General features: G+C 38.0%; 1 protein-coding gene across 1 annotated transcript; it reads right to left on the bottom strand.

Moving 5' to 3' along the window:
- Positions 1 to 206: 206 nt before the first annotated feature.
- Positions 207 to 24,901, bottom strand: LOC128697583 (leucine-rich repeat-containing protein 59). The gene is made up of 6 exons (XM_053789405.2): positions 24,708 to 24,901; positions 22,415 to 22,600; positions 17,430 to 17,643; positions 8,034 to 8,246; positions 1,123 to 1,789; positions 207 to 871 (listed from the first exon to the last, which is right to left on the bottom strand). Exons 1-6 carry the CDS (start codon positions 24,795 to 24,797, stop codon positions 868 to 870), a joined length of 1,374 nt encoding a protein of 457 aa, XP_053645380.1. The 5' UTR covers positions 24,798 to 24,901; the 3' UTR covers positions 207 to 867.
- Positions 24,902 to 25,182: the final 281 nt, after the last annotated feature.

Genomic DNA, 25,182 nt, shown 5'->3' with positions numbered 1-25,182 from the left:
ACTAATATTCTACACATTTTAGTTCAAGGATATGCATATGGTGTTGGCGAACACCAAGCTTCACTTGATTTATTCAAGTGTCTACTGTATCACCTATGTACACGTTACCCCTGCTATTTATTTAAACTGCAATAACTATTCTGACAAATGCAAAATAGTGTATGAAAAATTTTTTCCAAGCAATACACTTCAATAAAACATTAATATATTGAAAGGGCATTTATTAAATGTAAAACAGGTACTGTACTACACAAGCTGACACCCTGAACTTCCCAATATTAATGTTAAGACTGAGCATCAGTAGTATACTGAAAATTAACAGGAAATTAATGAAATACAGCAGTTCTCAACATTTGAGCATTCTAAACCATTAGAAAAAACTATAGTATGTATCTTCAAAATGTTCGTAAAAGGCAAATATCCAATAATTTTGTGTGTATAAGTATTTTTTACAAGTGTTTCAAGATACAACTAATTGTACTGCTTAATTTTTAACCAAGGATATTCTATATGGCAACTAAAAAAAACAAACCTTAATTTATGCATGATGTACAAATACTGTATACAACACGTAAAAATAGAAAAGAAAGCTGACAAACTTCCTTGTATGTATCTCGATCATCAGTCGAGAGGTCAAAGATGTCAAGGCCACAGGATAAAACACATTCCCATTACCTTAATCACAGCTTTCAAAGGAGCTTTTCAAATTAGGATTTATATATTGAAGATATATAATAGTCTCCATGTCAAACTATGCAGTATGGAATAATAGTTTAGGTAACACTGATAATTCTGTTGATTAACAATGTCATTGTGTTGAAATGCCTCAAAATATTTATGGGAGATGACAAATCAACATGTATAATTTTATCTGAAAAGAACAACACAAACAGCAGCATTAAATTAAAAGATTCAATCAGCCACCACAGAATTTTTAACTAAAATAGTAAAATTGTTCAAATTCCAAAATGTCAATATGTAGAATGAAAACACTAGTTAGTTAAAAGGAACCTAACATCATGGAACAAATTTAAGGTTTTTATTTTACAATATTTAAAATAAGTAAGTTTATAGTATACAAAATAAGGAAATGCTTAACAATGAAGTATCAGCGAGGCTTACCTGACAAGTCCTTCAATGGACTGTTTAGCAGAATCTAATGCAGCAGTAGCTTGTTCTTTCACTGCTGCAAATTTAACAGGACCTTCTTCCTGTATATATTCAACAATAAACCAGATTCTTTCCAAAATAAATCCCCACATAACACCAAAGTATTCTTCCACACCTGCAGTGTAAGTCCGAACTCTTGCTATGATTGACATTAATGCCTCGTTTCTTCTCAATTCCTCGTATATCACCAACCACTGCTCATACATGAAAATACCTGCAGATTTAATTGCTTCAAGTACAGACTCCCAGTCTATGTTATTGATGATCCAGTTGTAAATCCACAAGGTAACTTCTGTCAACCATAACCATCCCTCTTTCACACTTTTAATAACAGGCTGTGTATGGATACTTATGTCTCTGGTAAGCTCCCCGAGTATGGCCCATGCATCAGATACAGATTCTAATACGGCTTGTCCAGTTCGCGCTAAGTTTTCTGGATAGAAAGCTTCAATTGTGAGACTTGCAAGGATATTGGCATTTTCTATAATGTGTGGTAAGGCAGCTGCAATGCCATCAGGAGTAAGATTGCCATCAGTGTAAACATATAAACCCAACCCAGTCAGGCCTAGAAGACACAAAAACAGTAGCATGTTCATCCATGCCAGGAATGACCAACGACCTGCAAAATATTAACACAATTTAGTTGAAAAATCTTTCAAAACTATTTATGACAATTTAATTTCTTATCAGTGCTCTTAAATAATTTAATGACAAATACTTCTAAATAAGAAACTGTTCCACCATTGTAAAATTACATAGCCTAATTTAACACCAGCTTCATTGATATTTTGTTAATTTTTCTATGAGAAAATTATGCTGCCTGTAGTGGCTCGTCCATCGGAGCTGCAGTCTCCCCAGATGCTCACTGCCCGACGTATAACTTCATCGACCTTACGCTAAAATAATTTGCAACTGACAAATATATTACAGGAAAAATCTGTTGTATGTTGTTTTCAATGTATTTATAAGCGAATTTTTTATTTTTTTGTTGAAATGAGATAAAAAATAGAAGTTTGATATGGTATGACAGTATAGGTATTACTGGCGCTATGAGCCGCCACTGCCTGTAGCCCAGAATGACCAATATGAGTACATATAGTGCTTTATCTGAAAATACTGTAACAATAGAGTTTAGCAGATATGTAGAACTACTACTACCTCTTCAAGCTACAGTACAGGAGGGCCTCACTTACGGCAGGTTAGGTTCCAGGCTACTGCCTTAAAGCAAAAATTGCAATATAGCAAATCACCCTTTTTTTAATGTTTAAATGCATATAAATGCCTGATAACTTTTTTACATTATCAAATATAAAGTTAGCAATAGAACTAGAAAAAAAAAAAAAAAAAAAAAAAAAAAAAAAAAAAAAAAAAAAGTGCACATACAGTACACTCATTACTTATATTAAGACTATAAATATTTTAAGGTAAGTTGAGAGGTAAGTAGTATTTATTGCAGGAAGTCAGGTGTGGTAGTCCACCTGGTTTGCTTTTTTTCAACAAGTCGGCCATCTCCCACCAAGGCAGGGTGACCCAAAAAAGAAAGAAAATCCCAAAAAAGAAAGAAAATCCCCAAAAAGAAAATACTTTCATCATCATTCAACACTTTCACCACACTCGCACATTATCACTGTTTTTGCAGAGGTGCTCAGAATACAACAGTTTAGAAGCATACACATATAAAGATACACAACATATCCCTCCAAACTGCCAATATCCCAACCCCTCCTTTAAAGTGCAGGCATTGTACTTCCCATTTCCCGGACTCAAGTCCGACTATATGAAAATAACCGGTTTCCCTGAATCCCTTCACTAAATATTACCCTGCTCACACTCCAACAGATCGTCAGGTCCCAAGTACCATTCGTCTCCATTCATTCCTATCTAACACGCTCACGCACGCTTGCTGGAAGTCCAAGCCCCTTGCCCACAAAACCTCCTTTACCCCCTCTCTCCAACCCTTTTGAGGACGACCCCTACCCCGCCTTCCTTCCCCTATAGATTTATATGCTTTCCATGTCATTCTACTTTGATCCATTCTCTCTAAATGACCAAACCACCTCAACAACCCCTCTTCTGCCCTCTGACTAATACTTTTATTAACTCCACACCTTTTCCTAATTTCCACACTCCGAATTTTCTGCATAATATTTACACCACACATTGCCCTTAAACAGGACATCTCCACTGCCTCCAACCGTCTCCTCGCTGCTGCATTTACCACCCAAGCTTCACACCCATATAGGAGTGTTGGTACTACTATACTTTTATACATTCCCTTCTTTGCCTCCATAGATAACGTTTTTTGACTCCACATATACCTCAACGCACCACTCACCTTTTTTCCCTCATCAATTCTATGATTAACCTCATCCTTCATAAATCCAACCGCCGACACGTCAACTCCCAAGTATCTGAAAACATTCACTTCTTCCATACTCCTCCCCAATTTGATATCCAATTTTTCTTTATCTAAATCATTTGACACCCTCATCACCTTACTCTTTTCTATGTTCACTTTCAACTTTCTACCTTTACACACATTCCCAAACTCATCCACTAACCTTTGCAATTTTTCTTTAGAATCTCCCATAAGCACAGTATCATCAGCAAAAAGTAACTGTGTCAATTCCCATTTTGAATTTGATTCCCCAAAATTTAATCCCACCCCTCTCCCGAACACCCTAGCATTTACTTCCTTTACAACCCCATCTATAAATATATTAAACAACCATGGTGACATTACACATCCCTGTCTAAGACCTACTTTTACCGGGAAGTAGTCTCCCTCTCTTCTACACACCCTAACCTGAGCCTCACTATCCTCAAAAACTCTTTACAGCATTTAATAACTTACCACCTATTCCATATACTTGCAACATCTGCCACGTTGCTTCTCTATCCACTCTATCATATGCCTTTTCTAAATCCATAAATGCAATAAAAACTTCCCTACCTTTATCTAAATACTGTTCACATATATGCTTCAATGTAAACACTTGATCTACACATTCCCTACCCACTCTGAAACCTCCTTGCTCATCTGCAATCCTACATTCTATCTTACCTCTAATTCTTTCAATTATAACCCTACCGTACACTTTTCCTGGTATACTCAGTAAACTTATTCCTCTATAATTTTTACAGTCTCTTTTGTCCCCTTTCCCTTTATATAAAGGGACTATACATGCTCTCTGCCAATCCCTAGGTACCTTCCCCTCTTTCACATACATTTATTACACAAAAGTACCAACCACTCCAACACTATATCCCCCCTGCTTTTAACATTTCTGTCATGATCCCATCAGTTCCAGCTGCTTTACCCCCTTTCATTTTATGTAATGCCTCACGTACCTCCCCCACACTTACATTCTGCTCTTCTTCACTCCTAAAAGATGGTATACCTCCCTGACCAGTGCATGAAATTACTGCCTCTGTTTCTTCCTTAACATTTATAAGTTCCTCAAAATATTCTCGCCATCTACCTAATACCTCCATCTCCCCATCTACTACTTCCCCTACTCTGTTTTTAACTGACAAATCCATACTTTCCCTAGGCTTTCTTAACTTAACTCACTCCAAAATTTTTTCTTATTTTCATTAAAATTTCTTGACAGTGCCTCTCCCACTATCATCTGCTCTCCTTTTGCACTCTCTCACCACTCTCTTTACCTTTCTTTTACTCTCCGTATACTCTGCTCTTCTTATAATACTTCTGCTTTGTAAAAACCTCTCATAAGCTACCTTTTTCTCTTTTATCACACCCTTTACTTCATCATTCCACCAATCACTCCTCTTTCCTCCTGCACCCACCCTCCTATAACCACAAACTTCTGCCCCACATTCTAATACTGCATTTTTAAAACTATTCCAACCCTCTTCAACCCCCCCACTGCTCATCTTTGCACTAGCCCACCTTTCTGCCAATAGTCGCTTATATCTCACCCGAACTTCCTCCTCCCTTAGTTTATGCACTTTCACCTCCCTCTTACTTGTTGTTGCCACCTTCCTCTTTTCCCATCTACCTCTTACTCTAACTGTAGCTACAACTAAATAATGATCCGATATATCAGTTGCCCCTCTTTAAACATGTACATCCTGGAGCCTACCCATCAACTTTTTATCCACCAATACATAATCTAATAAACTACTTTCATTACGTGCTACATCATACCTTGTATATTTATTTATCCTCTTTTTCATAAAATATGTATTACTTATTACCAAATCTCTTTCTACCTGGTTACCACCTCACAATTATGTTTATTTGTTTGACCATGAATATATATCTTACTTATGTGATATATAGCATACTTATTATACAATTTTAAAAATCATGCCATATATGTTCATTTTGCATTATGCATGCTCTTGTGAAGGTTTTTTCCCAGAATGCAAACACCTTGCATTGTGTACAAGTTGTCTTCATGTTGGTGCAGTAGAATAAATAACAGCAACACTCCCATTCTCATGCAACACCATTTTTAAAGCTTATAACACTACTAGTGGAGGCATATGAAAGGAATATTTTTCTAGTTACCCCCAGTAATACTATACTATATGCAGCTTCTCTGGTATTGGACTAGAGAAAACAGAATTCTTGCCATCATTACTACAAACTGCCCAGCTACCACAACCTCATCATATTCATATCAATTTGTTATACTATGGTTGTATGTATTATGTTTATAGGATATGTAGTGGGTTTATCTAATTTTGAAAAAATGAAGATGGATTAATGAAAATGTCTATATTAACATTTACAGTGCCCCATAGTGATTATTATTATTATGGTGTCTTCAACACTAGTGAGACACTTTAGTGATCTTAATGTGTACCTTCACATCAGCATAGCGTGCAAGTTTATTTAGGTACAGGTACACAAGTGCAATTTTTTTTTTTTTTTTTTTTCAACAAGTCGGCCGTCTCCCACCGAGGCAGGGTGACCCAAAAAAGAAAGAAAATCCCCAAAAAGAAAATACTTTCATCATCATTCAACACTTTCACCACACTCGCACATTATCACTGTTTTTGCAGAGGTGCTCAGAATACAACAGTCTAGAAGCATACACATATGCAATTATCAGAGTATATATAAAATATGAAATAACTTTAAAACACTTGGAATTTTGGAAAGTTTCCAGACATAATCGAGACACGGAGCTCATGGAGGACATGAACAAGAGTGGTTTGCAGATGCCATAACAGCAAAGCAGGGAGACACAAACAAATTTTTGGTCATAATTTGAAGTGTCTGTATTAGCAAATTGCCATAAAGCAGGGCCCTACTGTATTGGCATATTTTACTTTCATCTATAATTTGAGTACTTATTTGTGTATACCTTTGGAGCCAATCCAACCAATATTTTCCAGGTGTAATTATAATTTTTTACTACTACCTCCCAGGTACAGGCAGTCCCTGCTTTAGAGCATTTCACTTTACTGTGTTCTGCTAATACAGCAGTTTTCAATTATACCCATTCTTCATTTATTCAGACTTGCCATGATAAATACAGTCACCACTCATTATAAGCTAAGGACAAAAATATTTTAGGGTAAGTAATGTGTGTACTGTATATGCATTTTTTAGGCCTAGGTATCTGATCAATTAATATATGATAGTGTAAACATGTCATCAAGCTTTTATATGCATTTGAAAATGAAAAAAGCCCAAGATTCTCTTTACAGTGATTTTCACTTTACAGCAGTAGTTTGGAACTTAACCTGCTGTATAAGCAGGGCCTGCCTGTAAATAAAATGTATCAACAAATTTCTATAGCTCAAAACTACTTGGGGAGAACAAATCTTAAAAAGTTATTAACAAATAATTCCATACTACATGTTTTTTTTTTTTTTTTTTTTCAACAAGTCGGCCGTCTCCCACCGAGGCAGGGTGACCCAAAAAAGAAAGAAAATCCCCAAAAAGAAAATACTTTCATCATCATTCAACACTTTCACCACACTCGCACATTATCACTGTTTTTGCAGAGGTGCTCAGAATACAACAGTCTAGAAGCATAAACATATAAAGATACACAACATATCCCTCCAAACTGCCAATATCCCAAACCCCTCCTTTAAAGTGCAGGCATTGTACTTCCCATTTCCAGGACTCAAGTCCGACTATATGAAAATAACCGGTTTCCCTGAATCCCTTCACTAAATATTACCCTGCTCACACTCCAACAGATCGTCAGGTCCCAAGTACCATTCGTCTCCATTCACTCCTATCTAACACGCTCACGCACGCTTGCTGGAAGTCCAAGCCCCTTACCCACAAAACCTCCTTTACCCCCTCTCTCCAACCCTTTCGAGGACGACCCCTACCCCGCCTTCCTTCCCCTATAGATTTATATGCTTTCCATGTCATTCTACTGTGATCCATTCTCTCTAAATGACCAAACCACCTCAACAACCCCTCTTCTGCCCTCTGACTAATACTTTTATTAACTCCACACCTTCTCCTAATTTCCACACTCCGAATTTTCTGCATAATATTTACACCACACATTGCCCTTAAACAGGACATCTCCGCTGCCTCCAACCGTCTCCTCGCTGCTGCATTTACCACCCAAGCTTCACACCCATATAAGAGTGTTGGTACTACTACATGTATTATTGCAAATTTACACCTATGGTACCATTATTAGCTCAAAGTCTACAACTTACCTTGCCCAAGCTGACCATAAGAAACACCAAATTTGCATGAGACTCATGAAACAGCACATGCCTCCTATTATGGCAAAAGAATTTCAAGGTCTGTTGTATTAATTTAAATAAATTTATAAAGCCCATTGACAAACATTGTAATAATAAAGACTTGTGCAGTTTCACATGTCTGTCATCATCTTGTTTCCTGTACATACCTGATTTAGTTTTCTTATGTTTGAGTGCAGGTGGAGCAGGCTTAGGCACTGCGTTGTACTGTTTCTCTGTGCCTGCTGACCCATTCACGGCCATCTTTTGAGATTCTTGCTGAGCTCGCTGCTCTGCTTTTCTCTTTTCTCTGGCAGCTTTCTTTTCTGCCCTCTTTTTAGCAAGCTTTTCCTCCTCTACTCTTGCTAGAGCTTCTGCCTTTTCTGTGAACATATATAAGAAAATTACTGAAACACACACATTGTACTTAACATTTTTTTATTTATTACTCTGTATCTGGTACTTCAGAAATGATAAATATATCTAGTACAGAATCATTTATTGTGTTTACCATATGCCAACTTTAGAAAGATGATGTATGGTGATCCAAAGATAACTCATTCATCATCACTTATTCGATAGTTGTGTTGCCAGAAGTGTGTGCACATCACAATTCAAATCTCTCTCTGATCCCCAACATCTCTATCTACAGTGCCTGTCATTAAAGTATGATGGATGAAAGGTGCCCAACATAATTTAATGTCCAAAGAAATATCCTACCCTGGTACATCAGTTGATGGGACAAAAAGTTATACTGGTCTGGGAACTTAAAATGGGACATCTCAAGATTCCCCATGGCTACCGTCTACATCATAAGTACCTTCTGGGCTGGATGTGGTGGACAGTTTTGTGTCCATGGTCCCCTACAGAATTTATTAAACATTTTTAGCTACTGATGAAATGTGGGCAGGAGTAAGTCGCTAACACAAGAGACCAATGGATTACATAAAACAGACTATCAAATGAAGGAAACTGTAAAAACCAGTGATGTGTGTAAGCATCTAGCGAAGATCTGGTTGCATCGGTTCCTTGAGCAGTGTCCATGACATGCCCACACCAAAAGCACATCCAGGGAAGCCTAGAAAAATGTTCCCACTGTGATAATATACCTAAAAATAGTCACATCACATGCCTGAATCTTTCACTCAGCGTGGTGCAAGGTTTTTATGCAAAACAGTGCTCCTTGGCATATCACAAAATCTGTTGTTCATAGACCTCATGACTGAAGCATCCTTCAATGAGTGGCCAAGAAACTCCCCAGATGTGAAACCCAGGGCTGCAATAGAGAGATCTCCTAGAGGAAGGATACTGGCCCACTCCCATGGCTTTAGGATGCCATCCATGTCAAGAATGTCAATAATATACTGACAGTTGAAAGCTGTCCTAAAACACAATAACCTATTCTGCATTGTGATTTTAGGAGGCAACATACTTTAGTGATGAGTATTTTACATTCAAAGCTCTGCTCCCAAGCTGCAATACACGAGATAATAGAGGATTGCTGATAGCCTACAGATGGGTTCAAGGATTGCACTCACCTGTGGCAACTTTACAGGTACAGTCTTCCCTAAAAAAATCCTAGGCAGGTGGGGGATGTGGGTATTAAGTTCTAGAAGTCTGCAACCAGAAACCTCCTGAGTGTGGGAAAGCCACTCAGCCAGAAAAATGTTATAAAATTTAATCTTTTTCCTGGTAGCCCATCAGTACAAATAATAGATAATTGAAATCTGCAAATATGTAGAAAACACTGCATTGTACTCTATACAATAATGAAATGAAGGCTTTGCTTGGCTTTTCTAGCTCATTTTTTGACATCTTCCAAATTTTTGCTAGCTCTGAAAGTGTGTCCTTTCTATGAAACAAGCTATTTTCACCTGTCCTTCCTTGGGTTGAAGCTGAATGCCTCCCATTACCTGAGGCACTATATGACCCCTATGGGTTGAGCACTCCCCCATGAATGTAATATCTACTATAACTGTTAACACACCAGCAATCTCCCACCAAAGTAGGGTAACTAAAAAACACCATCAATCATTCAATAACTCTTTCCAGAAGTGAGCAGACACTGCTATTAAAATGACCTTAAACACATCAACATCCCCAACCCTCCTTCAGAGTGGAGGCACTGTACTCCCCATCTCTAGGAATAAAGTCTAGCTATCTTTTAGAATCTATTCTTTAATTTAATTAACCCTTTAAGTAGAGAGTATATCAAAGTGAAACTCACTTCCCTGCATTCCAGTACTACATGAGTTTATCAAATTTTATATATAGTAACTTTAAAACAGAATGCTTTATACAAGGTATAAAAATCTGAAAAATTAATTTTGTGGGCACCAGAAAATACTAGTGCCATAAAATGAGTTCTCCAGCTGCCTACAAGAATTCTAGCTAATGCATAGAAACAGAAATCATTTTCTTAATTGTACTCGACACCTGCAGCGAGTGTGCAGAGCATAAAAAAAAATCTTGCCCCATGCAATGCACTATGGGAAAAGCAAAACTCTTGACACAGAGTCTGGTTTACAACAGCATCTTTGAAGTGTTTTCAAGGATGGTTTTATGGTTTAAGTAGCTGCTTCTTGGTATCAGTTGACAGAATGAAAAACATAGTGCTGAAATAGAGATGATTTTGGATGGTTTCAGGACTGGAAGTAGCTTGAAACTGGGCTCAAAGTAGCCCAATTTCAATCTACTATTCTCCCCCCCCCCAAGTCTGTTTTAGTTTATAATAGGTCTTGATTCAATTACTGGGATGCCATAAACCATGACCACTCATTCCTGGCTAGGTATGAATACTGGCTCTCTGACCAGTATCCATACCTAAATAATGTACAGTGGAACCTCTACTTGAGAGCGTGTCCATGTGCGAGTTTTTCCAAATACGAGCAGTTGATGGGTCGATTTTTTGCTTCCATACGCAAGCAAAATTTCCACAAGCAAGCATATCTCCTCGACACTGGTGAGGGGCTCTTGCTCTTGATCTCGGGAATTGTATCTCATTTGTTTGTTGGACAATCTTATTGGAACTTGGGCAATATATGATGGAAAGATGCTTCTTAACGTACACCAAAAATGAAAGCAATCTAAGCATAAATAATGGAGTTCACTTCTCAGCAATTAGCCACCCCTTAGCGGTAATTTCAAATGGTTTTTATGGGTGTATTCTCGTTTTTTTTGGTCTCATTTGATAGAATGGAAGATATATTACAGAAATAGATATGATTTTAATTGCTTTCACGACGAAAAGTACCTTGAAATAGAGCTCAACCTAGGAGAAATGGTTCATTGCTTGGATGTTTCAGAGTAAACAATTGTCCATACCAATATGCAGTCGTGAATGGGTTGACATTATTTATACAACTATGGCAATAAGGAATAACAGTAAATCTAATATTTTTTGTGTGAATAAAAATTACAAATTACAGTATTTATATAATAATAATAATAATAATAATAATAATAATAAAGAGAAGAAAAACTTTATAAAACTGGGATGCTTGAATGTGCGTGGATATAGTGCAGATGACAAGAAACAGATGATTGCTGATGTTATGAATGAAAAGAAGTTGGATGTCCTGGCCCTAAGCGAAACAAAGCTGAAGGGGGTAGGGGAGTTTCGGTGGGGGGAAATAAATGGGATTAAATCTGGAGTATCTGAGAGAGTTAGAGCAAAGGAAGGGGTAGCAGTAATGTTAAATGATCAGTTATGGAAGGAGAAAAGAGAATATGAATGTGTAAATTCAAGAATTATGTGGATTAAAGTAAAGGTTGGATGCGAGAAGTGGGTCATAATAAGCGTGTATGCACCTGGAGAAGAGAGGAATGCAGAGGAGAGAGAGAGATTTTGGGAGATGTTAAGTGAATGTATAGGAGCCTTTGAACCAAGTGAGAGAGTAATTGTGGTAGGGGACCTGAATGCTAAAGTAGGAGAAACTTTTAGAGAGGGTGTGGTAGGTAAGTTTGGGGTGCCAGGTGTAAATGATAATGGGAGCCCTTTGATTGAACTTTGTATGGAAAGGGGTTTAGTTATAGGTAATACATATTTTAAGAAAAAGAGGATAAATAAGTATACAAGATATGATGTAGGGCAAAATGACAGTAGTTTGTTGGATTATGTATTGGTAGATAAAAGACTGTTGAGTAGACTTCAGGATGTACATGTTTATAGAGGGGCCACAGATATATCAGATCACTTTCTAGTTGTAGCTACACTGAGAGTAAAAGGTAGATGGGATACAAGGAGAATAGAAGCATCAGGGAAGAGAGAGGTGAAGGTTTATAAACTAAAAGAGGAGGCAGTTAGGGTAAGATATAAACAGCTATTGGAGGATAGATGGGCTAATGAGAGCATAGGCAATGGGATCGAAGAGGTATGGGGTAGGTTTAAAAATGTAGTGTTAGAGTGTTCAGCAGAAGTTTGTGGTTACAGGAAAGTGGGTGCGGGAGGGAAGAGGAGCGATTGGTGGAATGATGATGTGAAGAGAGTAGTAAGGGAGAAAAAGTTAGCATATGAGAAGTTTTTACAAAGTAGAAGTGATGCAAGGAGGGAAGAGTATGTGGAGAAAAAGAGAGAGGTTAAGAGAGTGGTGAAGCAATATAAAAAGAGAGCAAATGAGAGAGTGGGTGAGATGTTATCAACAAATTTTGTTGAAAATAAGAAAAAGTTTTGGAGTGAGATTAACAAGTTAAGAAAGCCTAGAGAACAAATGGATTTGTCAGTTAAAAATAGGAGAGGAGAGTTATTAAATGGAGAGTTAGAGGTATTGCAAAGATGGAGGGAATATTTTGAGGAATTGTTAAATGTTGATGAAGATAGGGAAGCTGTGATTTCGTGTACAGGGCAAGGAGGAACAACATCTTGTAGGAGTGAGGAAGAGCCAGTTGTGAGTGTGGGGGAAGTTCGTGAGGCAGTAGGTAAAATGAAAGGGGGTAAGGCAGCCGGGATTGATGGGATAAAGATAGAAATGTTAAAAGCAGGTGGGGATATAGTTTTGGAGTGGTTGGTGCAATTATTTAATAAATGTATGGAAGAGGGTAAGGTACCTAGGGATTGGCAGAGAGCATGCATAGTTCCTTTGTATAAAGGCAAAGGGGATAAAAGAGAGTGCAAAAATTATAGGGGGATAAGTCTGTTGAGTATACCTGGCAAAGTGTATGGTAGAGTTATTACTGAAAGAATTAAGAGTAAGACGGAGAATAGGATAGCAGATGAACAAGGAGGCTTTAGGAAAGGTAGGGGGTGTGTGGACCAGGTGTTTACAGTGAAACATATAAGTGAACAGTATTTAGATAAGGCTAAAGAGGTCTTTGTGGCATTTATGGATTTGGAAAAGGTGTATGACAGGGTGGATAGGGGGGCAATGTGGCAGATGTTGCAAGTGTATGGTGTAGGAGGTAGGTTACTGAAAGCAGTGAAGAGTTTTTACGAGGATAGTGAGGCTCAAGTTAGAGTGTGTAGGAAAGAGGGAAATTATTTCCCAGTAAAAGTGGGCCTTAGACAGGGATGTGTGATGTCACCGTGGTTGTTTAATATATTTATAGATGGGGTTGTAAGAGAAGTGAATGCGAGGGTCTTGGCAAGCGGCGTGGAGTTAAAAGATAAAGAATCACACACAAAGTGGGAGTTGTCACAGCTGCTCTTTGCTGATGACACTGTGCTCTTGGGAGATTCTGAAGAGAAGTTGCAGAGATTGGTGGATGAATTTGGTAGGGTGTGCAAAAGAAGAAAATTGAAAGTGAATACAGGAAAGAGTAAGGTTATGAGGATAACAAAAAGATTAGGTGATGAAAGATTGGATATCAGATTGGAGGGAGAGAGTATGGAGGAGGTGAATGTATTCAGATATTTGGGAGTGGACATGTCAGCGGATGGGTCTATGAAAGACGAGGTGAATCATAGAATTGATAAGGGGAAAAGGGTGAGTGGTGCACTTAGGAGTCTGTGGAGACAAAGAACTTTGTCCTTGGAGGCAAAGAGGGGAATGTATGAGAGTATAGTTTTACCAACGCTCTTATATGGGTGTGAAGCATGGGTGATGAATGTTGCAGCGAGGAGAAGGCTGGAGGCAGTGGAGATGTCATGTCTGAGAGCAATGTGTGGTGTGAATATAATGCAGAGAATTCGTAGTTTGGAAGTTAGGAGGAGGTGTGGGATTACCAAAACTGTTGTCCAGAGGGCTGAGGAAGGGTTGTTAAGGTGGTTCAGACATGATGAGAGAATGGAGCGAAACAGAATAACTTCAAGAGTGTATCAGTCTGTAGTGGAAGGAAGGCGGGGTAGGGGTCGGCCTAGGAAAGGTTGGAGGGAGGGGGTAAAGGAGGTTTTGTGTGCGAGGGGCTTGGACTTCCAGCAGGCATGCGTGAGCGTGTTTGATAGGAGTGAATGGAGACAAATGGTTTTTAATACTTGATGTGCTGTTGGAGTGTGAGCAAAGTAACATTTATGAAGGGGTTCAGAGAAACCGGCAGGCCGGACTTGAGTCCTGGAGATGGGAAGTACAGTGCCTGCACTCTGAAGGAGGGGTGTTAATGTTGCAGTTTAAAAACTGTAGTGTAAAGCACCCTTCTGGCAAGACAGTGATGGAGTGAATGATGGTGAAAGTTTTTCTTTTTCGGGCCACCCTGCCTTGGTGGGAATCGGCCAGTGTGATAAAAAAAAAAATAGTAATAATAATAATATGTATAATAATAATACATATAATAATAGTATAATAATATAATACAATAATAATAATAATAATATGTATAATAATAATACAGTGGACCCCCGCATACCGATTTTAATCCGTGCAAGAGGGCTCATTGGTATGCGAAATAATCGGTATGCGAATGAATTTTCCCCATAAGAAATAATGGAAATCAAATTAATCCGTGCAAGACACCCAAAAGTATGAAAAAAAAAATTTTACCACGTGAAATATACATTTTCCTACACACAAAGAGAAGGATACATGCACAATAGTAGAGTAGTACATGCACAGTATATATTGTGCATGTACTAGTCTACTAAATGAAGAATAAATGACACTTACCTTTATTGAAGATGCAGCAATGACTGATGAGACACTGTGTCCTGGGAGTGCCTTTTCCTCCTGAGTACTGTAGGTCCTGTTTGGTATTTTCTTCCAGAACAGGCCTTATCACACTGTGTATGTCACTACGATTCTTAAATCTCTCAAACCAACCTTTGCTGGCTTTAAATTCACCAATATGAGCACTAGTTCCAGGCATTTTTCCCTGTTCACCTGGGTGTTAGTCGACTGGTGTGGGTTGCATCCTGGGAGACAAGATTAAGGACCCCAATGGAAATAAGTTAGACAGTCTTCGATGACACTGACTTTTTTGGGTTATCCTGGGTGGCAAATCCTCTGGGGTTAATTGTTTCTTGGTATATTCTCAATAAGCCACACCAACAACAGTGCTACAGCAGCAGCAGACGATGCTACAGCAGCAGCAGACGATGCTACAGCAGCAGCAGCAGCAGACGATGCTACAGCAGCAGCAGCAGCAGACGATGCTACAGCAGCAGCAGATGATGCTACAGCAGCAGCAGATGATGCTACAGCAGCAGCAGCAGCAGACGATGCTACAGCAGCAGCAGCAGCTGACAGTGCTACAGCAGCAGCAGACGATGCTACAGCAGCAGCAGACGATGCTACAGCAGCAGCAGACGATGCTACAGCAGCAGCAGACGATGCTATAGCAGCAGCAGCAGCAGACGATGCTACAGCAGCAGCAGACGATGCTACAGCAGCAGCAGCAGCTGACAGTGCAGCAGCAGCAGCAGCTGTACCACCAATAGTAGCGATGGTTGATTGGGGTTTATTATACAACCTGGCCAGCTCGGAGACACGCACTCCACTTTCATACTTATCAATGATCTTTTTCTTCATCTCTATAGTAATTCTCACCCTTATTGCTGTAGGGTTGGCACTAGAAGCTTTCTTGGGGCCCATGGTCACTTATTTTCCAGATAAAATCACCAAAAACACTGTAATAATACGAAATGTTACGATTGTATGCTTGGATGCTACCTCGGAGGCTGGCTGGTAAACAATGCCACCGGCGGAACATGTGAGGCTGGCTAAGGCGCACATTGGGCGCGTCTCGGACGAACAGCGGTGAACGGGTTTTTAAGCGGTATGCGAGGCAAAATTTTTGCGATTAAAGCAAGCGGTATGCGGATTAATCGTTATGTGATGCCAACGGTATGCGGGGGTCCACTGTACATATATAATAATAATGTACTAAATATAATAATTATAATAGCTGGCTTCAAAAGGCCATCACCAGATGGCAGTGTTTACCACAACAAAGAGGAAGTGGTTGTGGCTGCCTCCACCTGTTACATAATGACATTTTATTCATTCTAGAGTATATATCATGTTTCTATGTTATTTATATTGTTTGTTATATCATATTAGATGAACTGTGATAGATAATAAGCCATATAGATGATATTAGCTAAATTATTCCTGAAGTATTTTGCCCCGTCTCCAGACAAACTCTCGTCCACTGCCGACACCGCCCATACCACTACATGAATTTTTTTTTATTTTTTTTTTTCAACAAGTCGGCCGTCTCCCACCGAGGCAGGAATGACATATTTTATTCATTTTAGAGTATATATCAGGTTTCTCTGTTATTTATATTGTTTATTATGTCATATTAGATGAAGTGAGATAGATAAATAAGCCGTAGAGTTGATATTAGCGAAATTATTAAAGTACAGAATTCCACTGTAACGGATTAACTGCATTTCAATTAATTTAAATGAGGAAAATTGACCCTGCAAACGAGTAAATCCAGTTGCGAGCAAGGTCATGGAACGGATTAAACTCGCAAGTAGAGGTTCCACTGTATATTAGTGCTGATTTCCTCTATTCCATTTATTTCAATATACAGTACACTACTGTATAAACATTTAAAAATATACCAGAAATGTTATAAATGGTGCAAAGGTGACATTAAACAGCATCAAAGATGGCCAACACAAACTCACTACCATTATAGAATGCTCCTCACTTAGTGACAAATTCGTTTAATGATGTAGTCTCAGGAACGGAACTCCGTTGTTAAGTGAGGAGAGGCTGGAGAAAACGATTACTGAACAAAGTGCCAAGAATGTCTACAATGTTTATTTTGGACTATTTATAAATTGGCATTTTTTGTGTAAAACTGGACAAGTTACTGAATTTTGTGCATTTTGTAGGGTAGCTGTAGTAGCTGAATGGGCAATTTCTTGTGATCAATCGATAGAACAGAAGACATACTAGCAAAACGGCTAAAAATTTGGTCAAAAGGAGCAAAAGAATTGGTTTAAAATAGAACTACAAGTGGGTGAAAGTGCCAATGTGTAAACTGCACCCTGACTGTTAACTTTTTTTACCTGGATAATTCCACAGGTTTTCCATTAAATTTCATACTTTTGGTGTCATTACCCTAAGAAAATTCTCTACCTTTTCAGAGGAAATTTAAAAAAAAAAAAGTTGACACAGCAATATTAATTTTAATTTTGTGATTCTAAACAGTGAAATGGTTAACAGATTTCATAGAACTCTCACCTTTTTCTTTTTTTAGTTTCTCCTGTTTTTCAGTCTCCATTTGCGTTTGTAGCTTTTTGAGATGTGCAATAATGTTGCGTGCTGCAGCTTCACATTCCTTCTGGTTTAGACAGTCACCAGCTATCTTTCTCAGGGAGGGATTCAGAGGATTGCCTTTCAGGTCCAGCCACTTCAGACTACGCAGTTGACAGAAAGACAAAGGCAAATCTGTCAACTAATAAAAGAAATATTGCCCTTATAATAATGCAGCAATAGCAACAAAGAAAAAAGCACAAAAGAAATATACTGCACTTACAATAATGCAGTCATAAAGTGACAGAAAAAAACCTGAAAATCACAAATTTAAACCATACATGTATATGTAATTACCTAAGCAATAGGAACTAATTTGAGCTATGAATGGCATACTTAAACACTTGGCCCTACTTCGTAACTTTCATAACTACCTGATTTGAAAATTTTTTTGTCATATCTACTTTTAAATCTATGTATGGTGTGGGCATTTGCTATCTTACTGCCTAAATAAACATCATAACTAAGGAGTGCATACAAAATTTAGGGGCGAGCATCCTTGACACAAGCGTCTTGTTTGTCATAAAATACCATTTTTTTTTTTAACAAGTTGGCCGTCTCCCACCAAGGCAGGGTGACCCAAAAAGAAAGAAAATCCCCAAAAAGAAAATACTTTCATCATCATTCAACACTTTCACCTCACTCATACATAATCACTGTTTTTGCAGAGGTGCCCAGAAAAAAAAGTTTAGAAGCATAAACGTATAAAAATACACAACGTATCCCTCCAAACTGCCAATATCCCAAGCCCCCTCCTTTAAAGTGCAGGCACTGTACTTCCCATTTCCAGTACTCAAGTCCGGCTATATAAAAATAACCGGTTTCCCTGGATCCCTTCACTAAATATTACCCTGCTCACACTCCAACAGCTTGTCAGGTCCCAAATACCATTCGTCTCCATTCACTCCTATCTAACACGCTCAGGCATGCTTGCTGGAAGTCCAAGCCCCTCGCCCACAAAACCTCCTTTACCCCCTCCCTCCAATCTTTTCGAGGATGACCCCTACCCAGCCTTCCTTCCCCTACAGATTTATACGCTCTCCATGTCATTCTACCTTGAGCCATTCTCTCTAAATGACCAAACCACCTCAACAACCCCTCTTCAGCCCTCTGACTAATACTTTTATTAACTCCACATCTCCTAATTTCCACACTCCGAATTCTCTGCATAATATTTACACCACACACTACCCTTAGACAGGACATCTCCACTGCCTCCAACCGCCTCCTTGCTGCAGCAATTACAACCCAAGCTTCACACCCATATAAGAGTGTTGGTACCATTATACTTTCATACATTCCCTTCTTTGCCTCCATAGATAATGTTTTTTGTCTCCACATATACCTCAATGTACCACTCCCCTTTTTTCCTTCATCAATTCTATGGTTAACCTCATCCTTCATACATCCATCCGCTGACACGTCAACTCCCAAATATCTGAAAACATTCACTTCTTCCATACTCCTCCTCTCCAATTTGATATCCAATTTTTCTTTATCTAAATCATTTGATACCCTCATCACCTTACTCTTTTCTATGTTCACTTTCAACTTTCTACTTTTACACACTCTCCCAAACTCATCCACCAAACTTTGCAACTTTTCTTTAGAATCTCCCATAAGCACAGTATCAGCAAAAAGTAACTGTGTCAATTCCCATTTTGTATTTGATACCCCATAATTTAATCCCACCCCTCTCCCCAACACTCTAGCATTTACTTCTTTTACAACCCCATCTATAAATATATTAAATGACCATGGTGACATTACACATCCCTGTCTAAGACCCATCTTTACCAGGAAGTAGTCTCCCTATCTTCTACACACCCTAACCTGAGCCTCACTATCCTCATAAAAACTCTTTACAGCATTTAGTAACTTACTATCTATTCCATATACTTGCAACATCTGCCACATTGCTACCCTATCCACTCTATCATATGCCTTTTCTAAATCCATAAATGCAATGAAAACTTCCCTACCTTCATCTAAATACTGTTCACATATATGCTTCAATGTAAACACTTGATCTACACATCCCCTACCCACTCTACAACCTCCTTGCTCATCTGCAATCTTACATTCTGTCTTGCCTCTAATTCTTTTAATAATAACCCCACCATACACTTTTCCTGGTATACTCAGTAAACTTATTCCTCTTTAATTTTTACAATCTCTTTTGTCCCCCTTCCCTTTATATAAAGGAATTATACATGCTCTCTGCCAATCCCTAGGTACCTTCCCCTCTTTCATACATTTATTAAACAAAAATAGCAACCACTCTAACTCCAATAAAAATTCATTATGTGAATAAAAAATCAAAATGGAATTCATTTGTAAAGCCTGAAAACGTAACTAATGAACAGAGGAATGTCTGCATTGTTTATTCTGGACTCTATTTTGAAATTGGAATATTTTGAACTTTGCATTAAACTGGCCAAATTACCAATTTCCGATCACTTTATTTTGTAGTTGAAACAGTTGACCTGGCAATTTCTTGTGCTCAATCGATAGAATAGAAATAATACTAGTGAAATAGCTAAGAATTTGGTCGACTGGAATAATGTAATTGGCCTAAAATGGGAGTCAAAATTGGCAAAATCGCCAATGCGTAAATATCGCAGACATCAAAATTCGCAAGAGCATAATTTCATAAATTTTCCAACAAATTTCAAACTTTTTGCTTTATTACCTTCAGAAAAAGATTCTCTACCATTTCAAAAGAAAAAATAACAAAATTATTTTTTTAAAATTCTTGGACACTGGTGCACACTTTGAAATTTGGCCTCTGGACCCTGAAAGGGTTAATAGATTAAACAATCACAAAATTGGGTGTGTACACCTGACTACTTTACTCCTAAACAGTGAACAGGAATCTATGGAAGATTCTTTTATTCATTTACAAACTGTCCTTGCATAAACTGCACCCTTAACACTGTATGACCCATATATTAGGACCCATAACAGAGAAATAAACAAACCCTCTTATACCACGACTTCACATCACACAATTTTTGTTGCAATCCAACTAAAAAATTGCAACCAAACTTTTAGGTGAATAAAAATACTGATATGCACAGTAAAGTACAAAATTTGGAGATGATCTCTTTCCATCCAGTGAACAACCCACAGCACTTACAGCTGAATTCTGACAGTCTTGTTCCTCACTCTGATCAAGTTATTGTGGATATTTTCATCACTATCTGGTCTTGAGATATTGATCTTAACCCTCAAGAGGAATACTAGCTAGGCTTGAAGTTATAAGGAGAATAAGCATGAATCTATGACTTTGCTGAAGAAAATTGAAACGTTAGATATTGTTAGGGGTGGTGCACACGTGATGGAAACTTAATGAATGCATAGTGTGTGGATGGGGGGGAGAAGGGCCCTCCTACTAGTGCTAAATAATAAACCATGAAGTTTTATCCTGTGCAAGAAATGTTAACCTTTACAACAGTGTATGTTTAGTGCTGGATGGTTTGACAGTTTTAGAAAGTGCAATTATACTCATAATTTTTCTGACTAGCTCTACAAAGTACTACAAGGTAAAGTACGTATTCCAGAGGCTCATTACTGAATAAGTATTTCAGTATTCCAATGCACAGCGGCAATGCCATGGAAGGCTTGGGGGGTTCACCCCCCAAATTACCTCAGCCTCCAATAAAATAGTAATAATAGCAACACTGCTTCAAAACAAGTCTCATAACCCCACTCTCCCCAGCATAGAAATTCTGGCACTGCCCCTGCCAATACAGTCATTAATTACTGACAACTCTGCATCAGTATCAACAAAAGAACCACGTCCAAGTACCTGTGCCCAGTCAGTCCACATCAATCCTCTCTTCACTCTTCCATGTCAAAAAGTAATGACATTTAACCCTTAAAATGTCCAAACGTAGATCTACATTCATGCACGTAGTGCTCCGAACGTAGATCTACTTTTTTTTTTTTACATAAAAGTGTAAAATTGAACGTACATTTACATTTGGACAGTTTAAGGGTTAAAATGTAAAATATTCTGTCATAATTTCCTAGCTCTAATACTGTTTTAAATTCAGACATATTTTTCCAATGACTTAGAGAAACGGCTAGTGATGATAGGGTGTAATGAAGCCATAAAGATATGGGAATTCTCTTTAAAAGGACTCAAGAATAATAATGAAAAATGACAACTCAGCCTTTTAAGACCCTACTTATGTATATAGAGTACATATATTGCAGTATCCAACTTCAGGGTTTCCTCAGTTTTATTTATCGAATTTTCCTCAGGAATCCTTTTTTTTTTATTTACATGTACAGTGCTACAAAGCAATTTATAGAAGTTAGGTATTTTCTATCATATTCCAGGTATACATAATTACACAATTATATATGTATTAATAAATGCAAATCATGTTATAAAGTAATACCCATTCTGTTATAAATGATTAAGATACAAGAAGAAAAAAATACTTTTGTCTACAGCATTTTTTTTTATTTCCCTTGTTATCAATCAGTCCTTGGTATTGTTCTGATATTAGGGAAAAAGAACTTTTCTCCAGTCATTCTTTATTTTCTTTTTCCTTTTGGCTACAGCTATCCATCACAGTCAGATACTGCAGGCCTTTCCATGTCTAACAATATATATAGTACTACATAGATTCTATGATGTCATTGCAACACTAACAGTTTACTGGACTTCAAATGAGAAAGGTACTTTGTCAGACCTTTAAAACTCCCAAAGTTTTGATTAATAAGACAAGGGTATGAAAGCTGTGTCAAAATTCACTGATATTAGTGAGAAGACAGTGGAATAAACTCTATTTACCAACAATACGAAGGATTCAAGAGGATGGAAAAATAAGGCAATTTTCCTAGCTACCTGACAAGTGTATGCAACAAGTCTTTGAATATGATTAATTTGGTTGTCACACCTGATTGTTGTAGAGATCAAGATGTTTCAAGTTCTGCAATTTGAAGAAATTTGCTGGTATTTCCTGCAATTTATTAGACCCCAACTCTAGGTGGGTGATATTGCCCAATGACTGGGCAAAGCAGGGCGGCAAAGATGCAAGTTGATTGTTGGACAAATCTATCTTGGTGGCTCTTGGCAGTGCGGCCTATGGAGAAAATAAAAAAAATATTGGAATTTTTTTATAGATACAAGAGAAGAGCTATGTTCATGGTGTCCCATCTTCAATAATTTTTTTCATCATATAATTAAATTACAGTACAGTACAAATGAAAGACGAGCTCTATTCTCATATATCCCAAACAGTAGTACTACAGTGTGTCTTGACTCACACTATTCTCCTGTCTGGGAGAATAATATGAGAATGTCCTCCTTGGTTAGGAGGAAAAAAAAACTTAAATTATTAAAATGGTAGACATACTGTAAACTGTTTAGAAGTTTACCATGCAGTCATATGAAGAGGGGAAAAACAGACCTGTTTTAATGTTTTGCAATGCCTGGAAGTCTAGCTATTCCTGCATTTCAAAGACTTAAGAAGCAGGTACATTTTTCTTTTAAGTATTATACAATACAGTAACTATGCTCCTCATACCCAGCATCTTTTCCCTGAGTATTTCTTGATGCTATAGTTCATAAATCTATACTTCTTCCTTTCATCCTCTGGAGAAGCATTATAGAGCATAAAGATTAGTAACTGTATCGATCATTCAGGGCAGGGAGTTACCTGGAGTTTACCTGGAGAGTTCCGGGGGTCAACGCCCCCGCGGCCCGGTCTGTGACCAGGCCTTATGGTGGATCAGGGCCTGATCAACCAGGCTGTTACTGCTGGCTGCCTGCAATCCAACGTATGAGCCACAGCCCGGCTGGTCAGGTACCGACTTTAGGTGCTTGTCCAGTGCCTGCTTGAAGACAGCCAGGGGTCTATTGGTAATCCCGCTCATGTATGCTGGGAGGCAATTGAACAGTCTTGGGCCCCTGACACTTATTGTGTTGTCTCTTAACATGCTAGTGACATCCCTGCTTTTCATTGGGGGGATGTTGCATCGTCTGCCGAGTGGAGTGGTGGAGGCTCAATCTCATGTCCAACAAGTGTTACAGGCTACCAAATTTTACGTGCCTAGTTGTTAGAAAAGGTAGAATCCAGAAGTTCTAGACACGTGTCACAGAACTACTAAACTGCTTGAGGCGAGTGGCTGGTTACGTCTTTTCACTATGTTACAGCCAAAAAAAAAAAATAACTAACATTTATTTAAATGCTCAATGAAGTAGTACATTAAGAAATGACTAGTTGATGTTTTCAATAAAAATTGGATATAAATACCCAATAAAAGACGTTTATAACATTTCCCTGCTGCCTTACATCATACACAGAAAAGCTGACAATCCTTCATGTGTAAATGTTAAAACAGGATTCAATTTCACATTCATGTAAAGTAAGTTTATATAGTTACAGGTACATAAGTACAATTATCATACATAATTTAACATATGTATAAATTACTTCTCTGCATGGATGTCTACTAATCAATAAATCTGAGAATAATTTACATTTTCTGCAAATGAGATGGAAAAGTTATAAAATACGAGGATCAGAAAAGTTACAAAATACGATGACACAAAAATTACAAAATACAAGGGCAAAGTTACAAATATTTACAAGGACCAGAAAGGTTAGAAAATATGAGGATCAGAAAAGTTACAAAATAAGAGGACCAGAAGTTACAAAATACAAGAACCAGAAAAAGTTACAAAATACAAGGACCTGAATGGAAATAAATCACTTTGCCCAAGTTTCAGGTTATCCTAGATAATATACACACATGCTGCTATGTATTTATGTGTACCTGTACCTAAATAAAAGTATTTATACAACCTGTCAAGTGCAGTGGGGAGCAGCACCTGTCAACCACCACCTGTCAAAATACATTACCCTCCCCCCCAGCCACACCACCTGTCAAAATACATTACCCTCCCCCCCCAGCCACACCACCTGTCAAAATACAGTATCAATAGGTACATAACATAAATACATCAGCACCAGCAACTGTCAACTCATCTTTAATAAAAGTTTCCCTATCATCGAGGTCACTTGACTCGAAGTATTAAGAGCAAGTTTAATAAGTTTATTCAGGTACAGGCATATATAAATAGTCACACCAATTATCATACATAGTAACATATGTGTAAATTACATAGGATAACCCACCAAAAAAGTCTAAGTGACTTATTTCCATTGGGGTCCTTTAGAAACTTACAATTTCTTTAACTGGCACTTCAGTGAGGCTCATCATGCTGAGGTCCAGCTCATTGCCATCTAGTTTATCTCTAAGAGTGTTCTTCTCCATGATGGTGGTGTGAGTGAGGCAGTAGAGAGGCAGAATAAGAGAGAGTGAGAGAGGCACTGCTGCCTCACTCTCACCTCCTTAATTTCTCTCAAAAACAAACCAGCTGCCACATTCACAATACAACAAATATTTAGGAGGATAATTATGTCCATCTAACTGGTAATTCGTGATTCTTAAATATTAATTATTAGTTTTGCTCAGTAAGAGTTGAAAATAGTGTGTTTGTAAATATAAATGTAGTTGATAATATCCACGTAGGTCATGGTGGCAGAGGTTGAGCATCACCAGGCGACCATCTCTTATATATCGCATCTCTAAATAATACACCCCTCAGGGAACGTTCCTTGATGTTGGTGAGGGGCTCTTGATTTAGGGAATTGGATCT

Source organism: Cherax quadricarinatus, chromosome 44 (genome assembly GCF_038502225.1).
Source record: "Cherax quadricarinatus isolate ZL_2023a chromosome 44, ASM3850222v1, whole genome shotgun sequence".
Classification (NCBI taxonomy): Eukaryota; Metazoa; Arthropoda; class Malacostraca; order Decapoda; family Parastacidae; genus Cherax; species Cherax quadricarinatus.
Note: the sequence above shows the minus strand (reverse complement) of the source record. Positions and strands in the feature narration are given on the sequence as shown.

Coding starts and splice junctions, on each gene's coding strand:
- LOC128697583 (XM_053789405.2), bottom strand. CDS start 24,797: ATGGAGAAGAACACTCTTAGAGATAAACTAGATGGCAATGAGCTGGAC. Junction 8,247..17,429: donor GAAACTAAAAAAAGAAAAAG/GTGAGAGTTCTA, acceptor ATATGTTCACAG/AAAAGGCAGAAGCTCTAGCA. Junction 1,790..8,033: donor ACATAAGAAAACTAAATCAG/GTATGTACAGGA, acceptor AATATTTTGCAG/GTCGTTGGTCATTCCTGGCA.